The sequence below is a fragment of the Microcaecilia unicolor genome, chromosome 11 (genome assembly GCF_901765095.1).
Source record: "Microcaecilia unicolor chromosome 11, aMicUni1.1, whole genome shotgun sequence".
NCBI classification, from domain to species: Eukaryota; Metazoa; Chordata; class Amphibia; order Gymnophiona; family Siphonopidae; genus Microcaecilia; species Microcaecilia unicolor.
Window position 1 is genome coordinate 67,266,360 of NC_044041.1, and position 23,740 is coordinate 67,290,099.

The window sequence follows — 23,740 nt, forward strand, 5'->3', positions numbered from 1 at the left end:
CCCTGCTCTCCCTTTAATTCAGTTGCTACTGTTTTGCTCTCTCCTTCCACTCCCCCCCCCTAAGGAGATTATAGCCTAGGATGGTGAGATATCCTACGTTTTATTAGGTTTCAAATGGTCCCTGCTCCCTCTAATTTTAGCTTACTTGCTTAAAGACAGAAAGCAGGCTCAAGATTCCTTCTAGATCTAACTAATGCAGTTTACAATGCTAAACTGTTTGTAGCTGCAGTACTTTTATATACATGTTTAATAAATATTTTTAAAAACCACACTCGGAGCAAAAGACAAGAATTTTGATATTGAAACTTCTTCCATATCACATCAAGTTCAGGTGATATAAGGTTATATGCAAAGTGTCTATGCATAATTACCATGCTCATGAAGCCTGGATTATTCAGCAAACCTGCTAAATCGAACCCTCCAGTTCCACCTGTCTTGTAGGAAACAAAAGCAGAAGATTCACTGGGTAGTTCAGTTACTATGATTTTCCTTTCACAACTGAGTATCTGTTTTTATCTTTAGAAGATAAAGCTGAAAACTTTGAATTCACAGGTTGGGGTATTATATGGAAGTTTGGCATCAAACTGAGAATCTTCCCCTGGTTTACTGATCAGCTTAGAATGATAAAAAAAAAACAGGTGAAAACATTGGGAAGGGTGTAGTGTAAATCAAAAGCATGAGCAGAAATGTAGTGGGAAGCTCAAGAAGATAAATAAAACTTATTAGCTTTTAAAACCACTTATTTGCTTTTAAAACCACTTATTTTTCCTAATTATTCCAGAAACTTCCAAATAGTTCAAAACAAAATTTTAATCTTAAAAAAAAGAAATCTGATTACTGCTTCAAGAAGCAATTTGAAGGTAGTTATTCTGCTTTTTTTCATGAAAAAAATAGTGGGAATTCATTCAACTGAACCTGGAAAAAGTACAGACAATTAAGTAAAGATGGACAAACTTGAAGCTATTAGTCAAAGACGGAATGAGTTGCTAGTCAAGGACAGCATGACAATGTTGTACCTTTGAAGTCCTAGTTTTAAATGTTTAGAAAATTTTCTGTTACAGAAGTACAAATGAATTCATGCTATTTATCCCTCTCTCACGTTTCATCCATGCCCTTCAATCTTTCTGTCTACTGCTGAGGATGTTACAGTAACAAGAGTTCCTGGCTGGCTATCTGCTGGTACTCACCCTGAGGCAGGCGTTTGTACGCTGAAACACGGCCCGTGTCGGGTCTCTTTCAGAATAAAAAGAACTACATTTATCTCCATCTTGACGGCCCAGTGTTGCTCCTTTTTTTGTTACTGTTTATGTCTGTATGCTGTTTTACCTTCTCTTCTCTGACCCTGCCGAGGATGCTACAGACAGTTTGCTCCAGCACATGGCAAATAATTTACCACGGCAAGAGATTGTTCTTCAGGCTTGAAAATGCAGTGGTTTGTCTGCTTTTGAAGAAATTTTAGGGTCCTTTTACCAAGCTGCAGGAAAAAGGGCCCTGCGCTAGCGTCGGGAGCCATTTTTCCCAAACACCAGGGCCATTCTTTTTTTGCAGCCGGTAATAGCACCCTCCCCCCTCCCCAAAAAACTCCTTCTGCATGGCCATGCAGTGGGCAGTCCTTACTGCCATCCACTGAGGTGGCGATAAGGGCTACCGCACTAACCCGGCAGTAACTGGGCAGCATGCGGCAATGCCCGATTACCACTGGATTATCGTCATGCAAGCCTTTTCCGGGTGTTTTCTTTTTCCCCTGGAAATGGCACGCACCTGGGGCAAGACTACCACTGGCAATAGCCCCGGAAGTGCGAGCGGTAAGCCCACATTCGGCTTACTGCCGCCGTGTCAAAGGGCCCCTTTGTTCGATCCTAGTAAACCTGAGAATAACTAGCTACAAACTGTTCTATCAAATCTAGCAGAAAGAAAAATGTGATCTTACTACTGATTTTCTTTCCTTGAGTCCAACCATATCAGTCCAGAACTGATGGGTTATGTCCGTCAACCGAAGACAGAGACCAATGAGCTGCAAGCTTGCAAGCTCTGCATTATAAAGGCACCGCGCAGCCCCAGATCATCAGTATTTCTGTAACAATGAACAAAGAGAACAAGCTTCAAGACAAAACAAATTAAAAAAGAACCAAAGTAATATCTTTCAGAGGCATGGTTGCTTGAGGAACCCTTCAGAGTCAAACAATCCTCCTTTAAAGTTCCACAATAGGAAAAAAAAGGAAGAAAAGAGGGCGGGGAGGGGTCCACTCCAGGCTATAGGGCGGGTATCTGGGACTGGTCTGGTTGGACTCGAGGAAAGAAAATTAGAAAGTAAAACCACATTTTTCCTCCCTTCTCATCCCACAAAACCAGTCCAGAACTGATGGGATGTTCACATTGGGTGGGATGAAGACAACCCTGCTGAAAGGAAAGGACTGACTAAACAAAAGTAGTGCCCTCCCTAGCCTGTATATCCAATCTGTAAAACTTCACAAAATAATGCAAAGACCATAAAGTGACAACCTTACAAATATCTACTGCTGAAACGGATTGGGCCTCGGCCCTTGAAGTTCCAATGCTCCTAACTGAATGATCCCCAAGACCAAGAAGAAAATGCCTCTCAACCAGTGCACTACAATCGCCTTTGCAACAGCTTCACCCTTTCTTGGCCCCCTAAATAACACAAAAAGTTAATCAAATCTATTTAAAACAAAAAAACAAACTTATTTTTGGCATCAAGATAATACATCAACACTCAACTAACATCTAGAGATTTTAATACTCTAAATTCTTGACCTCAGTCTTCATACAGAAAAAAGGTAAATCCACTGTTTGGTTAACAAGGAATGGCAACAACTTTCAGGGCAGTTCCTCTTTCCTCCTAATCAAAACCCCAGCTTCTGTAAAATGCAAGAGATCCTGACAAGAAGAGCCTGTAGTACTGAAACTCTACTGGCTGAAGAAATAGCCACAAGAGAAACTATTTTAAGGAAATATCCTTTAAAGAAGTTTTTTTAAAGGCTCAAAAGGGCTACCAGAAACTGTGAAAAACTAAATTAAGGTTCCAAGATGGACCAAACACCTTAAGAGGCGTATTTTCATAGCACATAGACTTCCAAAGTTATTTGGAGGGGCTAGATGGCAGATGACGTTTAATGTGAGCAAGTGCAAGGTGATGCTTATGGGAAAAAAGAACCCGAATTATAGCTACGTCATGCAAGGAGTTACGGACCAAGAAAGGGATCTGGGTGTCGTCGTCGATAATACACTGAAACCTTCTGCTCAGTGTGCTGCTGTGGCTCGGAAAGTGAATAGAATGTTGGGTATTATTAGGAAAGGTATGGAAAACAGGTGTGAGGATGTTATAATGCCGTTATATCGCTCCATGGTGCGACCGCACCTTGAGTATTGTGTTCAATTCTGGTCGCCGCATCTCAAGAAAGATATAGTGAAATTGGAAAAGGTGCAGCGAAGGGCGACTAAAATGATAGCGGAGATGGGACGACTTCCCTATGAAGAAAGACTAAGGAGGCTAGGGCTTTTCAGCTTGGAGAAGAGACGGCTGAGGGGAGACATGATAGAGGTATATAAAATAATGAGTGGAGTGGAACAGGTGGATGTGAAGCGTCTGTTCACGCTTTCCAAAAATACTAGGACTAGGGGGCATGCGATGAAACTACAGTGTAGTAAATTTAAAACAAATCGGAGAAAATGTTTCTTCACCCAACGTGTAATTAAACTCTGGAATTCGTTGCCGGAGAACATGGTGAAGGCGGTTAGCTTGGCAGAGTTTAAAAAGGGGTTAGACAGTTTCCTAAAGGACAAGTCCATAAACTGCTACTAAATGGACTTGGGGAAAAATCCATAATTCCAGGAATAACATGTATAGAATTGTTTGTACGTTTGGGAAGCTTGCCAGGTGCCCTTGGCCTGGATTGGCCGCTGTCGTGGACAGGATGCTGGGCTCGATGGACCCTTGGTCTTTTCCCAGTGTTGGATTACTTATGTACTTTTGTACTTATTTTCGAAATGATGTCCAAATTGGACTTTGGATGTTTTGCTCTAAATGTCCCAAATCCAAATAAGAAATATAGCTATTTTCGAAACAGCAAAACTTTTTTTTTTTTTTGAGAAATACCACAGGTAACATGTTTTTATGCTCTGTGCGTTTACCTTTTGGTCCATTTTAGAAAAAAAAAAAAAGTCCAAGTGAAAAACGCAAACAAGCCTTTGGGATGCAGGAGCCGCCAGCATTTTTAGTAGACTGGTCACACAGACATCCCATGAAAGCAATGGGGCACTGTTGTGGACTTAAGTGCTCTCAGGTACACATCTCACAGTTGCTCCCCTATCTTGTCTGCTGAACCCTCCAAAACCCACTGCTCCGAACTGTACACCACTACAATAGCCTTTATGGGTGAAAGTGGGTACAGTAGGCTTTTGATAAGGTATAGAGAGGGGTCACACTTTCTACCACAAGTGGAACAGGTAGAGGGAGATTGGACCAGAGTCCACCTCTCAATAGTGCACTGCATTGGCCACTATAACTACTCCAGGGACCTGCTTGCTGCGCTAATAGACCTGGCTATAACATCTGAATCTTGTCTTAGAGGCTGGTAAGTACGTTTTTTTTTTTGTCACATCAATGGGGAGGGGGGGGGGTCATCCCCGATTCCCTCCAGTGGTCATCTGGTCATTTAGGACACCTTTTTTGTGCCTTATTCATTCTAAAAACAAACATTTCTAGACCAAAATATTGAAGCTGTCACCCTAGACATTTTTGTTTTGTTCCATTATGGTTGTAAAACATCCAAGTGTTAGGCACACCCTAAGCCCACCCTAACCCTGCTTCCGCAACACCCCCTTCTAATTTGTATGCATCCATGTCCAGCAACTATCCATTCTCCCCTGCCTTCCCCTCCATCCATCCATATCCAGCAATTCTCCTCTCTCCCCTGCCCTCCTATCCAGCAATCTCTTCTCTCCCCCTGCCCTCCTCTCTGATTCCAGCCAACTCTTCTCTCCCCCTGCCCTGCCCTCCCCTCCTCTCCTGTCCAGTGATCTCTTCTTCCCCTGCCCTCCTCTCCAATTCCAGCCATCTCTTCTCTCCCCCTGCCCTCCCATCCATGTCCAGCGATTCTCCCTGCTCTCCCTCAGCTCCCTGACAGCCCTCCGTTCCTCTCCCTCCCCCCCACGCGCGTTTAACCCTTTTACTTTCAGGCGCAGTGACAACAGTGAAGAGAACACAGCTTCTCCCTTCCCTCACACATTGTTCCGCACTCATGGAAAAAGGAAATGCATCATCACAGAAGGTGGGACACTGCAAGAGGGAAGGGAGAAGCTGGAGGCGAGCCCACTGTGTTGTCCTCTTCACTACCGTCACTGCGCCTGAAAGTAAAAGGGTTAAACACGCGCAAGGGGGGGGGGGAGGAACGGAGAGGAGGGCTGTTGATTGGGGAGCTGAGGGCGGAAAGGAGCCGAGGGACTGAGAGCTGCCTGGCTGCAGCGCTGCTGCACCAGGCAGCCCTGCGTTTTTTTTTTGGGGGGGGGGGGCAGCAGCCAGGGGAAGGTCACGGTTGGGCTGGAGAGGCTTAGCCTCCCCAAGCCTTTTATACAGGGCGCCTATGACTGTCCTCCCATCCCATCCATCAATTCTCCTCCTCCCTCCCCTCGATGTCCTGTGATTCTCTCCTCCTGATATCATCTCGCCTCCAGCGTTCCCTTCCCCCTCATTGTTCTGCCCTCTGACGTCATTACGTTTTGACGCGAGGGTGGGGCAATGAGTGGGAATGGATGTTACGAACCCAGGCATCCAGATGTAGAATGTTGGAGGTGCAAATTATTATATAGGATTGGGGGAGGGAGGGAGGGAGTGACACTCTCAATGGCATTATTTAGGAGCCCTGTCCTAGACCTTTAACCCCTGAACCAGAAAGAAATTCTCCTCAACCCTCCACAAATATATGTAAGAACCAGGAGCTAAGACAACAAAACAAAACTGAAAGGAATGTCTGCCACCATCTGCTGGAGACAATACTGATGAGCTGGGGCTGCACAGTGCCTTCTATAGTGCAGAGCTTGCAGCTCACTGATCTCTGTCTCCATCTGCTGGTTGATGGACATCTAGACTGGTCTGGTGGAACAAAGGAAAAGACAGTTTAACACAACTGCAGAATACCTCAACAGGGAGGGTTCTAGCTGTACCAATCTGGGTTTAGAAAAGCTTCATAGCGTAGAAATTGTTCTGTTGCACAATGCTAGTGCTGTTGGACTATTTGTACAGTAGCATTGACATATTGCTAGTACTACTAACTTATTTGGACAGTACCATGGATGTAGTGTTAGAGCTGTTGGACTTATTTGGACAATAGGTTGGATACATTGCTAGTGCTGTTGGATTTTGTGTGCTGCATTTGGCACATTAGGTCGTTCTCTTTTGTGGAAGAGGCTGTTTAGTGCTGGTTTAGATCACTTTTGGAGGATAGATACCAATGTGTATATTTAGAAGCAGATATTTCCCATCTAAACCTTTAATGGAGTAATCCAAGGTGCTCTTTTGTCACTGCTGCTTTTTAAAATCTGCATGACCACAATTTCTGGGAGCTTTTAATCTATTAATAAAAACTGATTTTTACAAGGTCTGTCTTGTTGTTTTATCTTCCATATTGGATTTGGCAGACCATCTGCCTTGCTGCTTTTTGAATAAAGAAATTCTAGCAATGTGTTCAAAGCCATTCCAGTTCTAGTCTCACTTTAATAATGGTGCCCCAATCAAACCTGGAAGAGTCATCAAAGTGATCCTGAAACCTCTCACAATTACAAGATGTTACCAGTCATAGGAAAGCTTGGGGCATTTCAGGTTAATATTCTTCACAAACAAAAGAGATGTAAATGAAATGGTTCCCTCAGAAAGCATGCCTGAAACTGCATATTAAAACATATATAGCATGCTAGAGGCCGAATTAATTTCGGTTTCAGCACCAAAACTGGCCAGTGCATGTTCAGCTGAAACCACACCCCTTCCTCCATGACCACAATGCAAACACTCTCCGCCCACTGCCCTCACACCACCCAAATGCCCTCTCTAGGCCTAACTTAGAAGCTCTGGTAGTCTGTGGCCTCTTTGAGGCAGAAAAGTGACTCCTGCCCCTACTAGCTCGGCTGTCAAAATGACTCCCAAGACTTCCTCGGGAGGTAACAGCAGAGATTTTGAGATTGGAACTGGCATGGGCAGGAGCGACTGGGGATCACTTTTGCCCCCAAAACACCACTAGTGCTTCTAAACGTAGGCCCAGGGAGGGCCTTTGGATGGTAGAAGCGTGGAATCTGTGGTTGGGAGGGTGGGTGATGTTTTCAGCTTGGTTTTAGTAGCCCTCTATAACATGCCCAGGGCACTCAGTAGTATACTTACTGGGCTAGGAGTCTCTCTCATCTTTTGTTCTGCTATCTTCAGATTTGATTTATATGTTTCATTGTCTGGATCCAGTGCCAGTGCCTTCTGATAATAAACAACAGCTTCTCTGTGCTTATTCAAACTTGAAAGGGCCAAGCTATAAAAACAACAAAAAAAACAAACAATTAAATAGGTAACAATATCATTTGAAACTTTCAGGGGCTGTGGCTTCTTTTGTCAAGTCTCCTACACAAGACAGTTTAGCTGACTTGTAAACAGCCAGGTGCCTTTTCTTCTCATCTCTGGTTTGGCGTTAGCCTTTCCAGTCTCTTGTAAGCCACTTTGAGTCTGCATCCTGTGGGATAAGATAAGGTAAAAGTGCTCTAAAATAAATAAATAAATATACTATGCTATCTCCCAGACAGAGTGTGGAGCATAAAGGCAACAGAGAGACTGTGGGGACATAATAGTTTGATTGATACGTGCATTACTGCTCAACACAAAAAAAAAAAAAAAAAACAAATTAAAAAAAAATACGACAGCAAAGTTCATTTAGTCTGTACATTTCCCCTCTCTGGTACAACACTGCAGGCTCTAATTTATTTCTGGCTTTGCCCTTCCTTCACCACCACTAAAAACTGTTTCATGCGTCCATGAACTCCTGCCTGCTTAGTATATACCTTGTGTCTCACAGATATGGAGCACACTCAAAGACTTAGGAGCCCTTTTACTCAAGCAGTGGTCTCCAACCAATTAATGTACAGGCTGCAAAGTGGACACGAGAAAGCTCTGGGGGGCCACCAAAATATTTTAGGCTTATACATGTAATTTTAAATGCTAATTTTAATTCTACAAGAATATATTAAAAAAAAAAAAAAAAACACTCACTTTATTTTGGCTTACTAACTGTTGCAAAACCCATGAGACTCCTTATTATACAAATTTTACTAACTGGGAAAAGTAAATATAAGATTTAAATGTTCACTTTCCACCTATGAAGTTCCATTAAAGTTTAGAAATTTTCATGAGGTTCAGAATCACTAATAATGTTTCCAGCTCAATGGGATCTTTTGACTAACTGGGAATGGAGGGGGTTCAACTTGGCGAAGTCAATCCGAAGTGTTTGATTTTAGCTGGACATGAAGCGCCTTTGCATGGCTCATAAAATCTGAGCAAATGGGTACAGACATTTATCCCTATTCATGAAACCACCCACAATCCACCCATTCTCTGAAGCATTTCTACTCTACTAGTACACGCGGAAACAAAAAACTGAAATTGGCTCACCTGAAGGGTATGGCACTGTCAGGAGGTAGGTAGAGAAGAGGCCCCACAAAGCTCCCCTGGGTTGAATGAGCATAATGTGACCACACATGGCACACAGGCACACGCAACCCAGACAGTGCCGCATCCTTCAGGTGAGTCAATTTCATTTTTTTGTTTTTGGTTATGGGGCAACAAACAGACTTGCCAGGGCCGCATGTTGGAGACTACTGTACTAAAGCTTAGCAAACACTAAGCTTTAGTAAAAGGGCCCCTCAGAGTCTTGCTCAAGAAATATTGTTTTTATAAAGCCCCAAGAGTAGAAATGAAACATTTTTGCTTTCTCATCTTATGCTTTTATTTATTTACAAGCTGCTATATCACCCTTCTCCAAAAGGAATCAAAGCGGTTTACATAAAATAAAAACATTTAAAACGTAGGAAATTTAGGAAGATAGGAAAATCAAGCTACAGCAACCCATCCCCCTGCAGTTAAACATCCTAATGCATTAGACTTATTATTCTTGAGCCGAGTCAAGAACTTGAGGGTTCCACGAAGAGAGAGCTGTCAGTACATACCCCATCCTACCATACGCCTTACTGTAGTTTGGGTCAATCCCAATAGCTTGCTCACAGTCCCGCACGGCTCCTGCATAATTTCCCAACTTACTATATGCTGCAGCCCTGAATAGGAGAGAGATATCAAAAGCTTAGTGGCACAGCTGCAGGTTCCTTAGGTCTAGAAAGGCTTCCTTCTGACTTCATAACCTCACAAATCCTTACTCATGAACCAAATTTTTATTTTTTTAATCTACAGAAAAACAAAATACCCACGGAAGCTGCCATGACTGAACAGCATTAACTACAGAAGCCAAGTACAGTAAGCACAGCACATATAGTTTTTAGAAGAAAGCAGAAAGTGCAGCATTTTAAGATTAGTCATTATGGGCTAGATTCAGGAAATGGTGCTTTAAAAAAAAAAAAAATATATATATATATATATATATAAAATAAAGGTGCTCACTGCTATTCTATAATATTCACTCCAATTTATTTATCACACCAGACCCCCAGCTACCCCCACCCGAGCCAAGCGAAACAGAGGCAGGAGGTCCAGCGGACCTCTGGTCCCCCCCCCCCCCAGGTTCAGGGGGGGCTGGACATCTGATGGGTCTCCAGCCCCCCCATCCCCCCCAAGCATCCGTCCGATGTCGCTGGTGGCCCAGTAGGCCGCGGGTAAATCCCTCCCCCCCCCCCCCCACCTGGTGGTCTAGCGTTCCTTCCCCACCTGCAATTGGAGGAGGGAGGTGGCCTGGAAAATGGCGGCACCCTGTGCATCGAACTGCGGGTAGGGGGTAGAGAAGGGCCGCTAGACCACCAGGTGGGGGGGGACTTACCCTTGGCCCACTGGGCCACCAGGAACAACGAACGGATGCTGGGGGGAGGGGGTTAGGGGGCTGGAGACCCACTGGATCTCTAGCCCCCCCCCCCCCGAACCTGTGTCGGGGGGAGGGAGTCGGGGGACCGGAGGTCTGCCAGACCTCCAGCCCCCCTGTTGATGAGGGAGGGGGGTTGGTTTGGGGTTCCTGAGAGGGTCTGTTGCATTGGGGGGAATGGGGGCCAGCTAGCATGCAAATGCATGCTGGACAGGCCTCACCATTCCTCCCCAATGGTCTGCAAACCCTAATGCCAGCTCTGAGCTGGTAGGGTTTGTGCAGACAGCGAGCCAATCTTTGGCACACTGGTCGCTGATCATTGGGGATGAATAGGCTTAACATGCATTTGCATGCTACTTGTGCTAAGAGCCCTGTTTTGCATGCATTAGCATGCTAGCTGCATTCGGAGCCTGCGAGCGCGTTGTTCACGTGCTTGGGGGCTCTGATAATGGGGCGGTAGCAAATGCAGGCGCTAGTATGGCGCTAACAGCCTCTAGCGCCTGCGTTTGCTTCTGATCATCGGCCCACTGAGTGCCAATTTCGGCACCCAACTTTAGGTGCCAGGACTTATGCCTGCTGACACCAAGTGTAATTCTCAGCGCCCAATTTAGGCACACATCCCTAGTATTCTAACACTATACGCAAATTTTAGGAACCCCCCTGACCTGCCCATGCTCCTCCCATGCCTAGGTTGCACACTATGGGATTTGGGCACACTGTTATAGAATAGCACATAGCAAGATGTGCATGCAAATTCAATTGGTGCTGATTAGTGCCAATTAGCACTCGATTACTGGCACCAACTGAATTGTGAGCTAATTTAGTTGGGTGCATATCTTGAATTGACGCCCGATTCTGGGTGCCATATATAGAATCCAGGGGTATACTTTGAAAAGGGCCCTTGCAAATTTTCCAAAGAAAAATATTCCAGATTCAACACTGCAAACCGAATCAGATGGGCTCATCTGGTCCACCTCTGAAGCAAGTGCCAAAAGTCCTAGAACAGTTTATTTTGCAGTAGCATAATTTATAGAAAACCACTAACACAAACACAGTGCGGTTATGACATGTAGATTCACTGTGAGTTAAATGATACTTTTGAGGCTCTACATTTCTAGACCTTGCTTTTAGAGCTGTAACAAATATTCGTATTTGAATTGATTCATCCAAATAGTGATTTAAAGTCAAATAATCTGGGGTTCAATTGTGACACTCTCTCTCCCGCCACACCTCATGAAATCCCTTTTAGTTCCTCCCCACTCACCTGCTCAACCACTACCAGTAGGGATTGCCTGTTAATTCTGGCAGAATCAGTGACAGTTGGAGGAAACCCACCTCCAGGGACTGGAAGCACTGCAGGCAGCAGAGCCAGCCCCCCGCAATGATATGATCAGCAGTCCCGCTGTCTGACTGCGCACAGGAGTTGAGAGCCGGGACTGGGGGAAGTGCAGCTGGTAAGTCCCACCCCCTGCACTTTCCCCAAGTTGGGGGCTGGAGCAGCTTTAAACTCTGAGTTCTGAGACAGCAGACAGTGAGAGCCAGTGCAGTGGTTTTAAGGTTAAAAAAAAAAAGTTTGCAGTATGGCTGTGGTTGAGCAGGACCTAAAATGGGGGGGGGGGGGGGGGGGGGGGGGGGGAGAGAACAGGGAACTGCATCTGTTGGGAGAATGGGCATAGGTTCACGAGGTGCAGTGATGCCAGTTCTGACATGCAAGCATCTGGTTTCAATTCTGAATGGTGCTGTTTTAAAAATACTACTGCTTTTCCATTTAAACAGAAGTTAAAGCACTGTGATATCTCTATTGAAGCCATTTGAACAAATAACTTGCAAAAGTAAGAAAATCGTCATCTACACTTTCTGTAGTTTTGCTCCTATTCCTGAATAACTTGTCTGATGATGGAATTAAAAAAAAAAAAATGCTGTCAGATACGGTGAAAACTGTGAATGAAGATTACTTTCTTATTGTTGTTACTTGCATTGACCCAAGCTTTAAATTACAGACAGAAACTTTTGACCCAAAACGAATAGAGGCAAAACTGAAATTTTTCTCATCTGTTCACAAACTTGTTGCTGAACATTATTCCAATCACCACATTTGTCAGACAAGCAGGACAACCAGGATTTGACAAGACAAAGCTGCTGAACCTCCCTGTTAAAAAACAAAAGTTTCTTCTGGCAATTTTGACTTCTGGGCTGCTTGGGACTGCTCTAATTCTCAAGTATGCTATGATGGCACAAGTCCGACACCCTTCTGAGATTGAAACTAAAATCAATCAACAAATTCACTGCAGAACCCTGCTTACCAAGGACTAATGGAAACAACATGAACACACTTATCCAAACTTGAGCATATATGCTAAAGCTATTTTGGCCATTCCTCAAACCAGTGTACCGAGTGAAAGGCTCTTCAGTAATGCTGGGACCACTTTTTCTGAAAGTACTTGTTTGACATGATTTGGAACGTTTAGTTTTTCTTGAAAGAAAACTTGCCAAATTTTCAATAGCATCCCAAAACCGATCTACATTTACTTTTACACGAATATTTCATTTGCTATTTGTTTAGGTGTTGCCATCAGATATCAAAATTCTGCTAAATCCTACTGAAATACACACGATCACTGATTTCACATTGCTTCTTTCATTATTTGTTATGTTAAAGCTCAATGTCCATTATTCATATTCGGCCAAATGTTTTTCATTATTCGTATTCGGATGAATAGTAAAATATGCTATTTGGTACAGCTCAACTCTAGTTCTTAAACCCTAAAACACTCTGGAGTTTCATTGTTTAAGTATCTTATTCAGTACTATGCACTTGGTATAGTACTCAATTCTGAAAGAGGCTTGGTTTAGAAACTATTAAAAGAAATCAAATCCTATCATGACTGCAATATATGCAAAAGAGCCATTCTGACAGTTTTTTTCATCTTCTGTATGTATCAAACTATCATGGCAGTCTGGGTTTCAGTAAAGGTGATTTTTGTTCATCACACACCAAGAAACCTGAACTCAAATCCATACCTGTTACAGAAGTATACAGCATTTGTGGGGTTTAGATCCAATGCTTTTGTGTAGAAAGATACAGCACCTTCATAATTTTCTAACTTCATTTGTTCATTTCCTAAAGAAAGACAAAAATGTATAACATCTTCCTAAAATAAATGTATTCAAGATTAATTGTAAAACAAGTGGCATATGTATACAAGACTTTAGGGGCTTCGTAAGCCCGACATATCTTAAATCGCTTAATACCCTTAACTGAAGAAAGGGCAAACAGAACAGTTTATAGTCCTACTCCTAGAAGGAACTACAAATTCAAAGTGGGATATTAGATATTCAGGGCAATCACCATTCAAGTGGTGCAATATTCAAGAGAAGGAAAAATTAGTTATTACCTGATAATTTTCTTTCCATTAGTCCCGACAGATCAATCCAGAGACTGGTGGGTTATGTCCCTCTGCCAGCAGGCGGAGATAGAGAGAACTTCTGAGGCTCTATATGGTCATGTGCAGCCATCCAAACCTCATTATCATCCATATCAAAGCCATATAAATGTCCAACTCCCAACCGAGAGCTATTCTCCTATATTTGAGAATTGAAGGACACCCTGCCACCACAAGTGCAGGAGGAACGCATGCAGCTCACAGTAAACAAGGAATTTGCTCCAAAGAACTCTGAAGAAACAATAACAATCCAAACACATTGGAACTGCAAACCTGAAAACTAGAAAACATCAAAACAGCCACACAGAATTATCAGGGAGGGCCTCTGGATTGATCTGTCGGAACTAATGGAAAGAAAATTATCAGGTAATAACTAATTTTTCCTTCCATAGCGTCCCACAGATCAATCCAGAGACTGGTAGGATGTACCCAAGCAGTTCTTAAATAGGGTGGGACCCTGAGATCCCAGTTTGCAGTACCTAAGCACCAAACGCCGCCTCAGCCCTTGCCACGACATCCAGCCTATAGTGCTTAGAAAAAGTATGCACCGAGGATCAGGTGACCAATCTACAAATCTCTTCCAACAAAACCAACCTAGCCTCTGCTACAGAAGTCACCTGAGATCCTAGTAGAATGAGCTCAAAGCTGAGCCAGCGGCTCCATACCGAATGCTATATAAGCTGAGGCTATGACTCCTTTTCAACCAACGAGCCACCGTTGCCTTAGAAGCTTGCTGTCCCCTTCTAGGACCCGCAAAAAGGACAAATAAATGAATCAAATAACGGAAGTCATTAGTCACCTCCAAATATCTGATAATAGCCCGCTTAACATCCAGACACCCGAGAGCTCGAAACTCAGTCGGATGATCCTCTTTATGAAAAGAGGGAAGACAAAGCTGTTGAGTCATATGAAAATATGAAACAACCTTGGGCAAAAAAGACGGAACCATCTGGAGACACACACCTGCTTCCGTAAAACAAAGAAACAGATCTCTGCAGGATAAAGCCTGAATCTCGGAAACTCTCCTCGCTGACGCAATCGCAACCAAAAACACCTTCTTCAATGTCAAATCCTTAACCGACAATTGAGACAGCGGTTCAACAACTGGCAGGTCGGAATGCCATTGGTAGTGTGAGCGATGAGGAGGGGCAGCACTGGGATCAAATAGAGGACATTCAGAGAGTGTTTCTGCAATATTACCAGAAGCTTTACCAGCCGGAAGCTCCTCTGTCAGATGCTGATATGCAGTCCTTTTTAGATGGGGTGGACTTGCCGACTTTGAGGGGGTCCGAGCAGGATATGCTGTCCGCACCTATAGAACTGGAGGAGGTGATAGGGGCCATTAAAGGCTTGCCCGGGGGTAAGGCACCAGGGGCGGATGGGTACAGCAATAGGTTTTATAAATGCTTTAAATCACTCTTAGCGCCCATACTACTTAGATTGTTTAATGCCATACAGGCGGACACGACTCTTCCTAGATCGTGGAGGCTGGCAACAGTTGTTTTGTTACTTAAACCTCATAAAGATCCTCAAAGCTGCGGCTCTTACAGGCCCACCTCCCTATTAGGGACAGATTATAAGATCATGACCACAATTTTGGCTGGGCGATTGCAAAAAGTATTGCCCCGTCTGGTTCACGAGGACCAGGCCGGGTTTATAACGAACAGACAAACTTTTGATAATACCAGGCGGGCACAATATATATTGGAGCGGATTGAGAAGGTGGGACAACTGGCGGTTTTCCTCTCTTTGGATGCCGAGAAGGCTTTCGATAGAGTGCTGTGGCCCTTCCTCTTTGCAGTGCTGAAAAGAGTGGGCTTTAACGGGCAGTTTATGAACTGGGTCTCAGCGCTCTATCGACACCCCATGTCCCAAATACGGATTAATGGCTCCAATACGGTGCCCTTTGAACATTATAGGGGCGCACGGCAGGGATGTGCTCTATCACCGCTGCTGTTTGCGTTGTTTATGGAGCCCCTAGCGATCCTAGTTAGACGGGATCCCGATGTGCAAGGTATCAGAATAGGGAGGCAAGAAACTAAACTTCTGCTTTATGCGGATGATGTGCTGCTCACGGTTTCACACCCTCAGACTTCTTTGAGAGCTGTGATGGAGATTCTTAAGCAATATGGAGTGGCCGCTGGCCTAAAGATTAACCTTCAAAAATCTGAACTCATGCCGTTACAATTTCCAGAGGGGCTCAAAGCTGAATTACAACCGCTGTTCCCATTTAAATGGACTCCTAAAGGTATTAGAAACCTGGGAGTTACTTTGACACCTAAAACTGAGGATTGATACCTGGAAAACTTTCCCCCTAAATTGCAGGACTTATTTCGGAAATTGGATAGATGGGGGGGCTTCGCTTGTCCTGGATGGGGAGAATAGCGGCAGTGAAGATGACCATACTGCCTAGGCTACTTTACCTCTTTATGGCTGTGCCGGTTGCTATTCCGCATACATTTTTCCACACACTTAATAAGAAGGTGTTCGCCTTTATTTGGTGTAAGAGACCTCCTCGGGTGAACCGCAAGATCTTATATCAGCTTCGGAAAAATGGGGGTATGGGAACCCATGGCATTTTGGGTTATACTATAAAGCTGCTCTGTTTCAAATGTTAGCTATGTGCCTGAAAGGGCCAACTAAATTATGGACCCATGCTGCACAATGTGGATTGAAAGGGGTGCCTATTTGGGTGGCACCATAGTTGCCCATGCCGTTGCTAAGGGGCTTACTATCGGGGTTAACTGGTCAGATGAAGGTGGCACTGGGTGAGTGGGCACGATGTAGGAATGTCTGGTTTCTGGGGCGTAAATATCACTTGACCACACCCATTATATACGCGACAGATTTTACTCCTGGTAGGGTAGAGGGAGTATATGGGCGATGGTCAGCCGCTTCTTTGCGTCTGTTGGGGCAGATATGGGAAGAGGGGACTTGCTTTTCATTTAACACCCTACAGGATGAGTTTGGCCTCACAGATCAGGATAGATTTCCTTATATGCAGATCAGGGATTTTGTGTATCGGAGAGCAAAATCGGAACGTTCCCTGCCTGTAACGGAATTAGAAATGGCAATGAGGAATGGAGAGGGGAAAGGGGGAATCTCCAGGATTTATCATGCACTATTACTTAGATCCCAACCCTTAGAACGCTGTGTTCATAAGTGGGAGTCCTTACTAGCAGTTAAATATGATCCAGCCCGGTGGGGTCGGATTTATAAGAATCTATTGTCCGGTTGCCACTCCAATGGTGGAAAATTGGTACAAGATGTTATATCAGTGGTATATGACCCCTAGCAGAATAGCCCGCATTTTTAAAACTGGTGAGGCACAATGCTTGCGTAAATGTGGGTCCATAGGAACTTTTTGGCATATATGGTGGGACTGCCCGGTGATTCAACATTTTTGGAGAAACTTACAAGTCCGATTGCAGGGAGGCCTGGGAGTTGCGGTCACCCTTAGTCCAGGCTTATGTTTGCTGAATATCTCACCACAGATGAGCCATGGTTCGCAACACTCTCTGATGGCTCATATTGTTACAGCAGCCAGGACTTTAATTGCAAGAATGTGGAAACAAACTGCGGTCCCAACGGTGGATCAGGTTTTGACTAAGGTGGACTACTGCTGTCTAATGGATAAACTTACTGCTTTACGGAGAGGTGGTATGATTCGGTTTCTAAAAACATGGACTGCATACATGGGGTGGAGGGGTTTATCAGTGTGATCTCTAGTGGAGGCGGTTGTCTCCTTGTTCTGGGATAAGATTTCTCCTTCTGAATACCCTGGGGGGAGGGGGAAGGGCGAAGGGATATTGTACAGTTCTGATGGGGATGTAAAGATATGCTGTTTAGGATGCGATGTGTATGATGTTTGTTTGATAAGAAAATGCTAACACACACACTTAAATAAAAAAAATAAAAATAAAAAAAAGACAGCGGTTCAAATGGAGGCCGCTGGAAAGCCTTCAAAACCAAATTCAAATTCCAAGAAGGAAAAACCGCCATCCACGGAGGACGCAAATGATTGACTCCCTTCAAAAACCTAACAACATCCGGATGAGAGGACAAGGAAGACCCTTGCAAACGTCCTCTAAAACAAGCTAATGCCGCCACTTGAACCTTCAAGGAGCTCAAAGACAGAGACTTGTCAAGACCATCCTGCAAAAAAAACCAGAATCGAAGGCACCGAAGCGTCAAAGGCTGACAAAACCTGCCTCCACACACCTCGCCTCAAAGGTTCTCCACACTCTAGCATACACACTCGATGTGGAACGCTTTCTAGCCCTCAACATAGTGGCAATCACCTTTTCCGGATAACCTTTACATCTCAACAGCCAGGCCGTAAGACCAAAGGGGGAGGGATCCTCCATAAGGATGGGACCTTGCCACAACAGACCCCGATGAAAGGGCAACCGCAACGGCTTGTCGACTCGAAGTCGCCTGGGCCAATCTGGACCCACAAAGATCACTCGACCTGGGCGTCTCGCCACACGGCCCAAAATCCTGTCTATCATAGGCCATGGCGGAAACACGTACAGAAGAACGTCCCGAGGCCAAGGCTAAAGAAGAGCATCTATTCCCCGCGACTGGGGATCCCTGCCTCGGCTGAAAAAGTGCATCACTTTGGTGTTGTCCGCCCGTGCCATCAGGTCCATATCCGGAACTCACCACTGACTCGTGATCAACGAAAACGCCTGGGCGGAGAGCTCCCACTGCCCCGAATCCAACATGTGATGACTCAGAAAGTCCACCTCTGTGTTCAGCGTTCCCGCTATGTGCACCGCCGAGAGCTGCTCCAAGTGCTCTTCCGCCCAGCGGCATAGGCACGTCGCCTCCTTGGCCAGATGAACACTCTTGGTGCCCCCCTGACGACTGATATAGGCCACTGCCGTTGCGTTGTCTGAGAGAACACGCACCAGCTTCCCTTCCAGAACCGCCTGAAATGCCTTCAATGCAAGCCTCACTGCCTTCAGTTCCAATTGATTGATGGAACAAGAAGCCCCCATCCAAGACCAAGCACCCTGTGCCGTGAGTCCCCGACAGTGGGCTCCCCATCCTGAAAGACTGGCATCCGTAGTCACCACAAGCCACTCCAGCACTGTCAGGGGCATTCCAAGACATAACTTGTCCCTCCGGAGCCACCAACGCATTTCGAACTTGACCATCGGCTCCCATGGCAACTGAACTGAGTAATCCTCCGATACCGGAGACCAGCGGCTCAACAGGGGTCACTGGAAAGGTCTCATGTGACTCCTGGCCCACGGAACCACTTCCAGTGTAGCTGCCATTGATCCCAGCACCTGCACATAATCCCAGGCCTTGGGCGCTGGCTTGCGCAGAAGACTCTGCACCTGTGCTTGCAGTTTCAACCTCCGGCCATCTGGCAAGAATACTCTGCCTACCCGGGTATCGAAAAGGACTCCAAGGTATTCCAAGGCCTGAGAAGGATCCAGGTGACTCTTTTCCAGGTTGACAATCCACCCCAACGACCGTAACAGACTGACCAACTGGTCTGTCGCCTGGACGCTGTCCTGAAAGGACAACGCCCTTATCAACCAATCGTCGAAATAAGGGTGCACTAGCACCCCTTGCTGCCGCAGAAATGCTGCGACTACCACCATAATCTTGGAAAACGTTCGAGGAGCCGTAGCTAGACCGAAGGGGAGCGCCTGGAACTGAAAAAGCTGACCGAGAACCGCAAACCACAGGAACCGATGATGAGGCGGCCAAATGGGAATGTGCAAGTAAGCCTCCTTGAGATCGAGAGAAGTGAGAAACTCTCCTGGCTGAACTGCGGCGATAACCGCTTGCAGAGTTTCCATGCGGAAGTGATGCACCCTCAGAGCTTTGTTCACACCCTTGAGATCCAGTACCGGACGAAAGGAACCTCCTTTCTTTGGAACCACGAAATAGATGGAATAACGGCCGAGACCTTGCTGCGCCACCGGAACCGGAGTCACGGCTCCTAAGCGAATCAAATTTTCCAACATGTCCCTGACCGCCGCCATCTTCCTTGGAGACTTGCAAGGGGATTCCAAGAACAAATCTGACAGATTTCAAGCAAACTGTAGCCTGTAACTGTCCCGGATTACCTCCAGCACCCATTCGCCTGACGTCACCCTGGTCCATTCTTCCAGGAACAGGGACAGCCGTCCCCCTATTAACTCTGGAAGAAGGACCAAGGCCCCATCATTGGGCACGAGGTCCTGGGGTGCCTGGGGTGCTTCTGGAGCTCGCGCCGCCGAGCAGCACTCCCCCCGAAACGGCTGCTGCTGCTTCTGAGGAAAACGGGGCTTAGAGAAGGCTACCGATCTACCTGGGCGACACTGTCTCGCCTCACAGAACCGAACCCGAGCAGGGACCGCCCTAGGAGATGATCTAGGCCTATCCTCCAGCAAACGACGGCCCTTAGAATCTCCCAGATCCTTAACTATCTGGTCCAGATCCTCACCAAACAGAAGTTTGCCCCAAAAGGGCAAACGAGCAAGGCGTGACTTAGAAGTCGTATCCGCCGCCCAGTGACGAAGCCACAACCAACGGCGGGCTACCACCGCGAGGGCCATCTCCTTGGCCGAAGCCCGCAACACATCATACAATAAATCCCCCAAATACGAGAGACCAGCCTCGAGAGCAGGCACATTTGCTACTAGCTCTTCCGAGTTGGTCGCCTTCTGAACCCAAGATAGACATGCCCTGGCCGCCTAGGTCCCGCAGACAGACGCCTGCATGCAGAAGGCTGCCACTTCGAAGGATGCCTTTAAAGAAGATTCTAACTTCCTATCCTGCGGATCTTTAAGCGCCGTCCTGCCTTCCACCGGCAAGGTACTACTACTACTATTTAACATTTCTAGAGCGCTACAAAGTGTACGCAGCGCTGTACAAACACAGAAGTCCTTTTAGTGACCGCTGTGATCAATTAATCTACCGTAGGCAAACGCAAATCTTCTCTCTCATCCTCCGGTAGAGGATATAAGCGAGCCATGGCCTTCGCCACACGCAACCCCGCCTCCGTGGGTGTCCCACTGCGCCGCAATGAGAACCCTCATCGCATCATGGATGTGAAAGGTATGGGACGGACGCTTAGTCCCTGACATAATAGAGGGAGCTGCCGCAGAAGAATCCGGAGCCGAGATATTCAATATTTCCAAGGCCCCAACAATAAGATTCGTCAACTCCTCCTGACAAAACAACCGTGCCGCCATCGGGTCATCACACCCTTCAGACGGAATTTATTCCTCCAGAAAATCAGACCGGGTCAGTTGGGAAGTCACTAACCGTCCTCTACCTCAGGGCCCAAATCTGACCCAAAATCCATCTCCCGGCTATCCAAACGAGTTCTCTTAGCCAGAGAAGAAGGGGGGATAGAAACTTCCTCCTGAGAAGACCCTAAGGTGTCATCTCCAGCAAGGGCCCCCCCCCCCCAGAGCGTTTCAGCAGGAATGCCTTGTGCAATAACAGCACAAACTCGGGAGAAAAGGGAACTCCCTGCTCCGCCTGACCAACCTGCAGCTCATCAGCAGGTACGTCCGAATTCAACGGGCTTTTAGACAAGGCCCGGGAAGGCCCCGCCACGTGCTCTCCCCCCGAACCCAAAATGGCGTCTGCCAAAACAGCGTGAGGGGATTCAGAGCGGGAAAAATGCCACGCTGTCTGAACCGCTTTCTCTGCTTCCTCGGAGCCTGTCTGCACTAAGTCCGCGGCTCCAGCTGATTGCGAATCAGGTGTTCGCCGCTTCCATGCATCAGGCGCGGACTCCGTTGCCAATCGCCCTTTCAACGGCGCCAAAATCATCGGCCGCCGGACGGGAAGGCCTCCCGGACAATGGAACCGTCCCCGCTGCTCTCCTCCCGAGGACCAATTTTTCTCGTCCCGAAGGCGAGTCTCCCTGCCCCGACGATGCTCGAGGACAGACATCACAGGCTCCAGACGCTGCTCTCCGGTTCCCATATCGGGAGCAGCGTTTAACAGACTCAGAAGGGGCTGCCATACACCCTGTCTGAACAACTCACGGAGCACTCCTCCCCACCCGCTCCACTAGTTCCTCAGACCAAAGTCCTGGTACTATGAGAGCTTGAGAACACCAAACTTGTTCTTTCTTCCCTTTTTTTTTTTAATTAGGAGAATACCACTCACGTGCTCCTGACAGAGAAGGAAACAGCGGGAGGGGGGGAGAAAGGGAGGAACCTAGGAGGACCAGGTATCCCTGCTCAGCACCTTAGCGAGCTCTCAATCCCGTGGGGTACCTCAACTCATCCCGAGGGAACGGGCGAGGAGTCCCAAATCCAGAGCTGCAGTGTTATGACCATCCGCCTGCTAGATAGAGAGCATGCTGAGGTTTGGATGGCTGCACATGACCATAAAGAACCTCCTGCTGGCAGAGGGACATAACCCACCAGTCTCTGGATTGATCTGTGGGAATTGAATCCTGGCTTCAATTGGGAGCCAGTGAAGCTACACATAAAATTTAGGAATTCTGTCCTTTTACATAAGGAAAACATTTGTCTAACAGCAGTATTTTGAATTGTTTCCAATCGAAGGATATACCCAGGAGCACCAAGAATATCAAGTTGCAATAATCTGACAAAAGTAAAGATCGAATAAGCAGTCTAAACTTCTTGATCTCAAATCTTTGGATTCTTAATTTTCTCATTAGAAAAAAAAGGAGCTTTTAACCAGAGTTAACCTGAGGTTCTAGTTGAGAGAGATTGATCTACAAAAACACCTAGGATTTTGATGACAGGGGAGAGAAGATATTTATCTTGATCTATAAGAAATGATCAACCATTGGATCAGGATTATTGTCTAATAACAAAAAATTGGTTCTTTCAATATTCAGTTTAAGCTTATAGTTTTAACATCCAAACACTGCCTATTGACATTCAACACTGAATAGATGAAGAAATATGTTTCAGGGTTTCAAGAACTGAAATGTTAACAGTGATATCTGTATAACTAAAATCCCTTATCTGCTAACTCCCAACCTAGGGTATGTAAGAATACATTTAAAAAGTGTTGGAGAAAGAGGCGACCCCTGTAGAACCCCACAGGGGTTCATCCAACCATCAGACAAAACTCCATTCTGCTTCACTCTAAAGATCTGGTGGACAAAAAAAAAAAAAAAAACTTTATCAGTGATACCAATATTACCTACCTCAGAGTAAAATATCATGATCCACCAGATCAGATGCAGAGGATAGACTGAACTGCAGAATAAGAATTTTCACATAACAAAAGACCTAGTTTTATAATTGACACCAATATCAATTCTGTACTGTGCCAGGATCTAAATCCTGATTGTGAATAGTGCAGAACATTATGCTTTACCAAATAATCATTCAGTTGTACACATACCAGTCCAATGACTTTGAAAACAGTGGAATAGACGCCACTGGTCTATAACTGGAACACAGCTTAGATAATTCTTTACAAAATATTCACGCCAAACTAACAGAGGTAGGTATAGCAAGCCTCCCTTGACCAAAGTATATACAATCAGAAAATGAAAGCAGGGTTGGTGGACATATAGCAGAGACAAAGATGTTATTCAGGTTACTGAAGACTGCCACATGATTAAGTCTCTATACAATATTTAGTTTTAAAGGACAATACTACAGTGAGAACACCCGGCATGAGCCCTCATAATTATAGGTCTGGACACTTATGTTACCTTCTGTCTTCAGCCTCTCAGCTTCAGCAGTATCACTGTCTGATGGAGAGTTTGTTTCAGAATTCACTGTGACACAGGGAATTTCCTGTGAAAGAAAAAAAATCCACACATATTATTAAACAGTAGCTTATTCCCCAAAGGATCTCACAGAGAGTCAACATATTCCCTGTGCTGCCCACTGGGATGCTCCAGCTGAGAGGTAATCTACCTCCACTACTGCACAAATGAAAGTTTCATAGAAACTAATTTGATCTTATTACAGGATGAATGTTCGCTGAGTACAGATCTCATACCTTTAGCGAAGCTGCAGCAAAAATCTCGGGTAGTGTTTTAGAAACTGCTAGGTTATGATCTTCCATAGAAACCCCAAAGGCTGTCTCCAGACACTGGATTGCAACTGGGGATGAAAGGGAAATACTGAGATTTTGCACTTCACTTCTATATATTTCAAGAGATGTCAACATTTCTTATGGAAACATACACCACTAATATTTCAGTTCAAGAAATATAGGTCTAGTTGGAATAAAATTACAATTTTTAATTGTTTTAAAATACTGATGTGC

General features: G+C 45.5%; 1 protein-coding gene across 2 annotated transcripts in view; it reads right to left on the reverse strand.

Moving 5' to 3' along the window:
* Positions 1-23,740, reverse strand: part of SGTA (small glutamine rich tetratricopeptide repeat containing alpha) — a 52,972-nt gene that overhangs the window by 10,533 nt on the left and 18,699 nt on the right. The window contains exons 3-8 of one of the 2 annotated variants that reach the window (XM_030219139.1): positions 23,471-23,574; positions 23,178-23,262; positions 13,092-13,191; positions 9,214-9,318; positions 7,391-7,529; positions 372-434 (exon numbers count right to left, since the gene is read on the reverse strand). In XM_030219139.1, coding sequence (XP_030074999.1) covers positions 372-434; positions 7,391-7,529; positions 9,214-9,318; positions 13,092-13,191; positions 23,178-23,262; positions 23,471-23,574 — 596 coding nt within the window. The remainder of the gene's footprint in view (positions 1-371; positions 435-7,390; positions 7,530-9,213; positions 9,319-13,091; positions 13,192-23,177; positions 23,263-23,470; positions 23,575-23,740) is intronic. The other variant, XM_030219140.1, reaches the window with a different exon arrangement.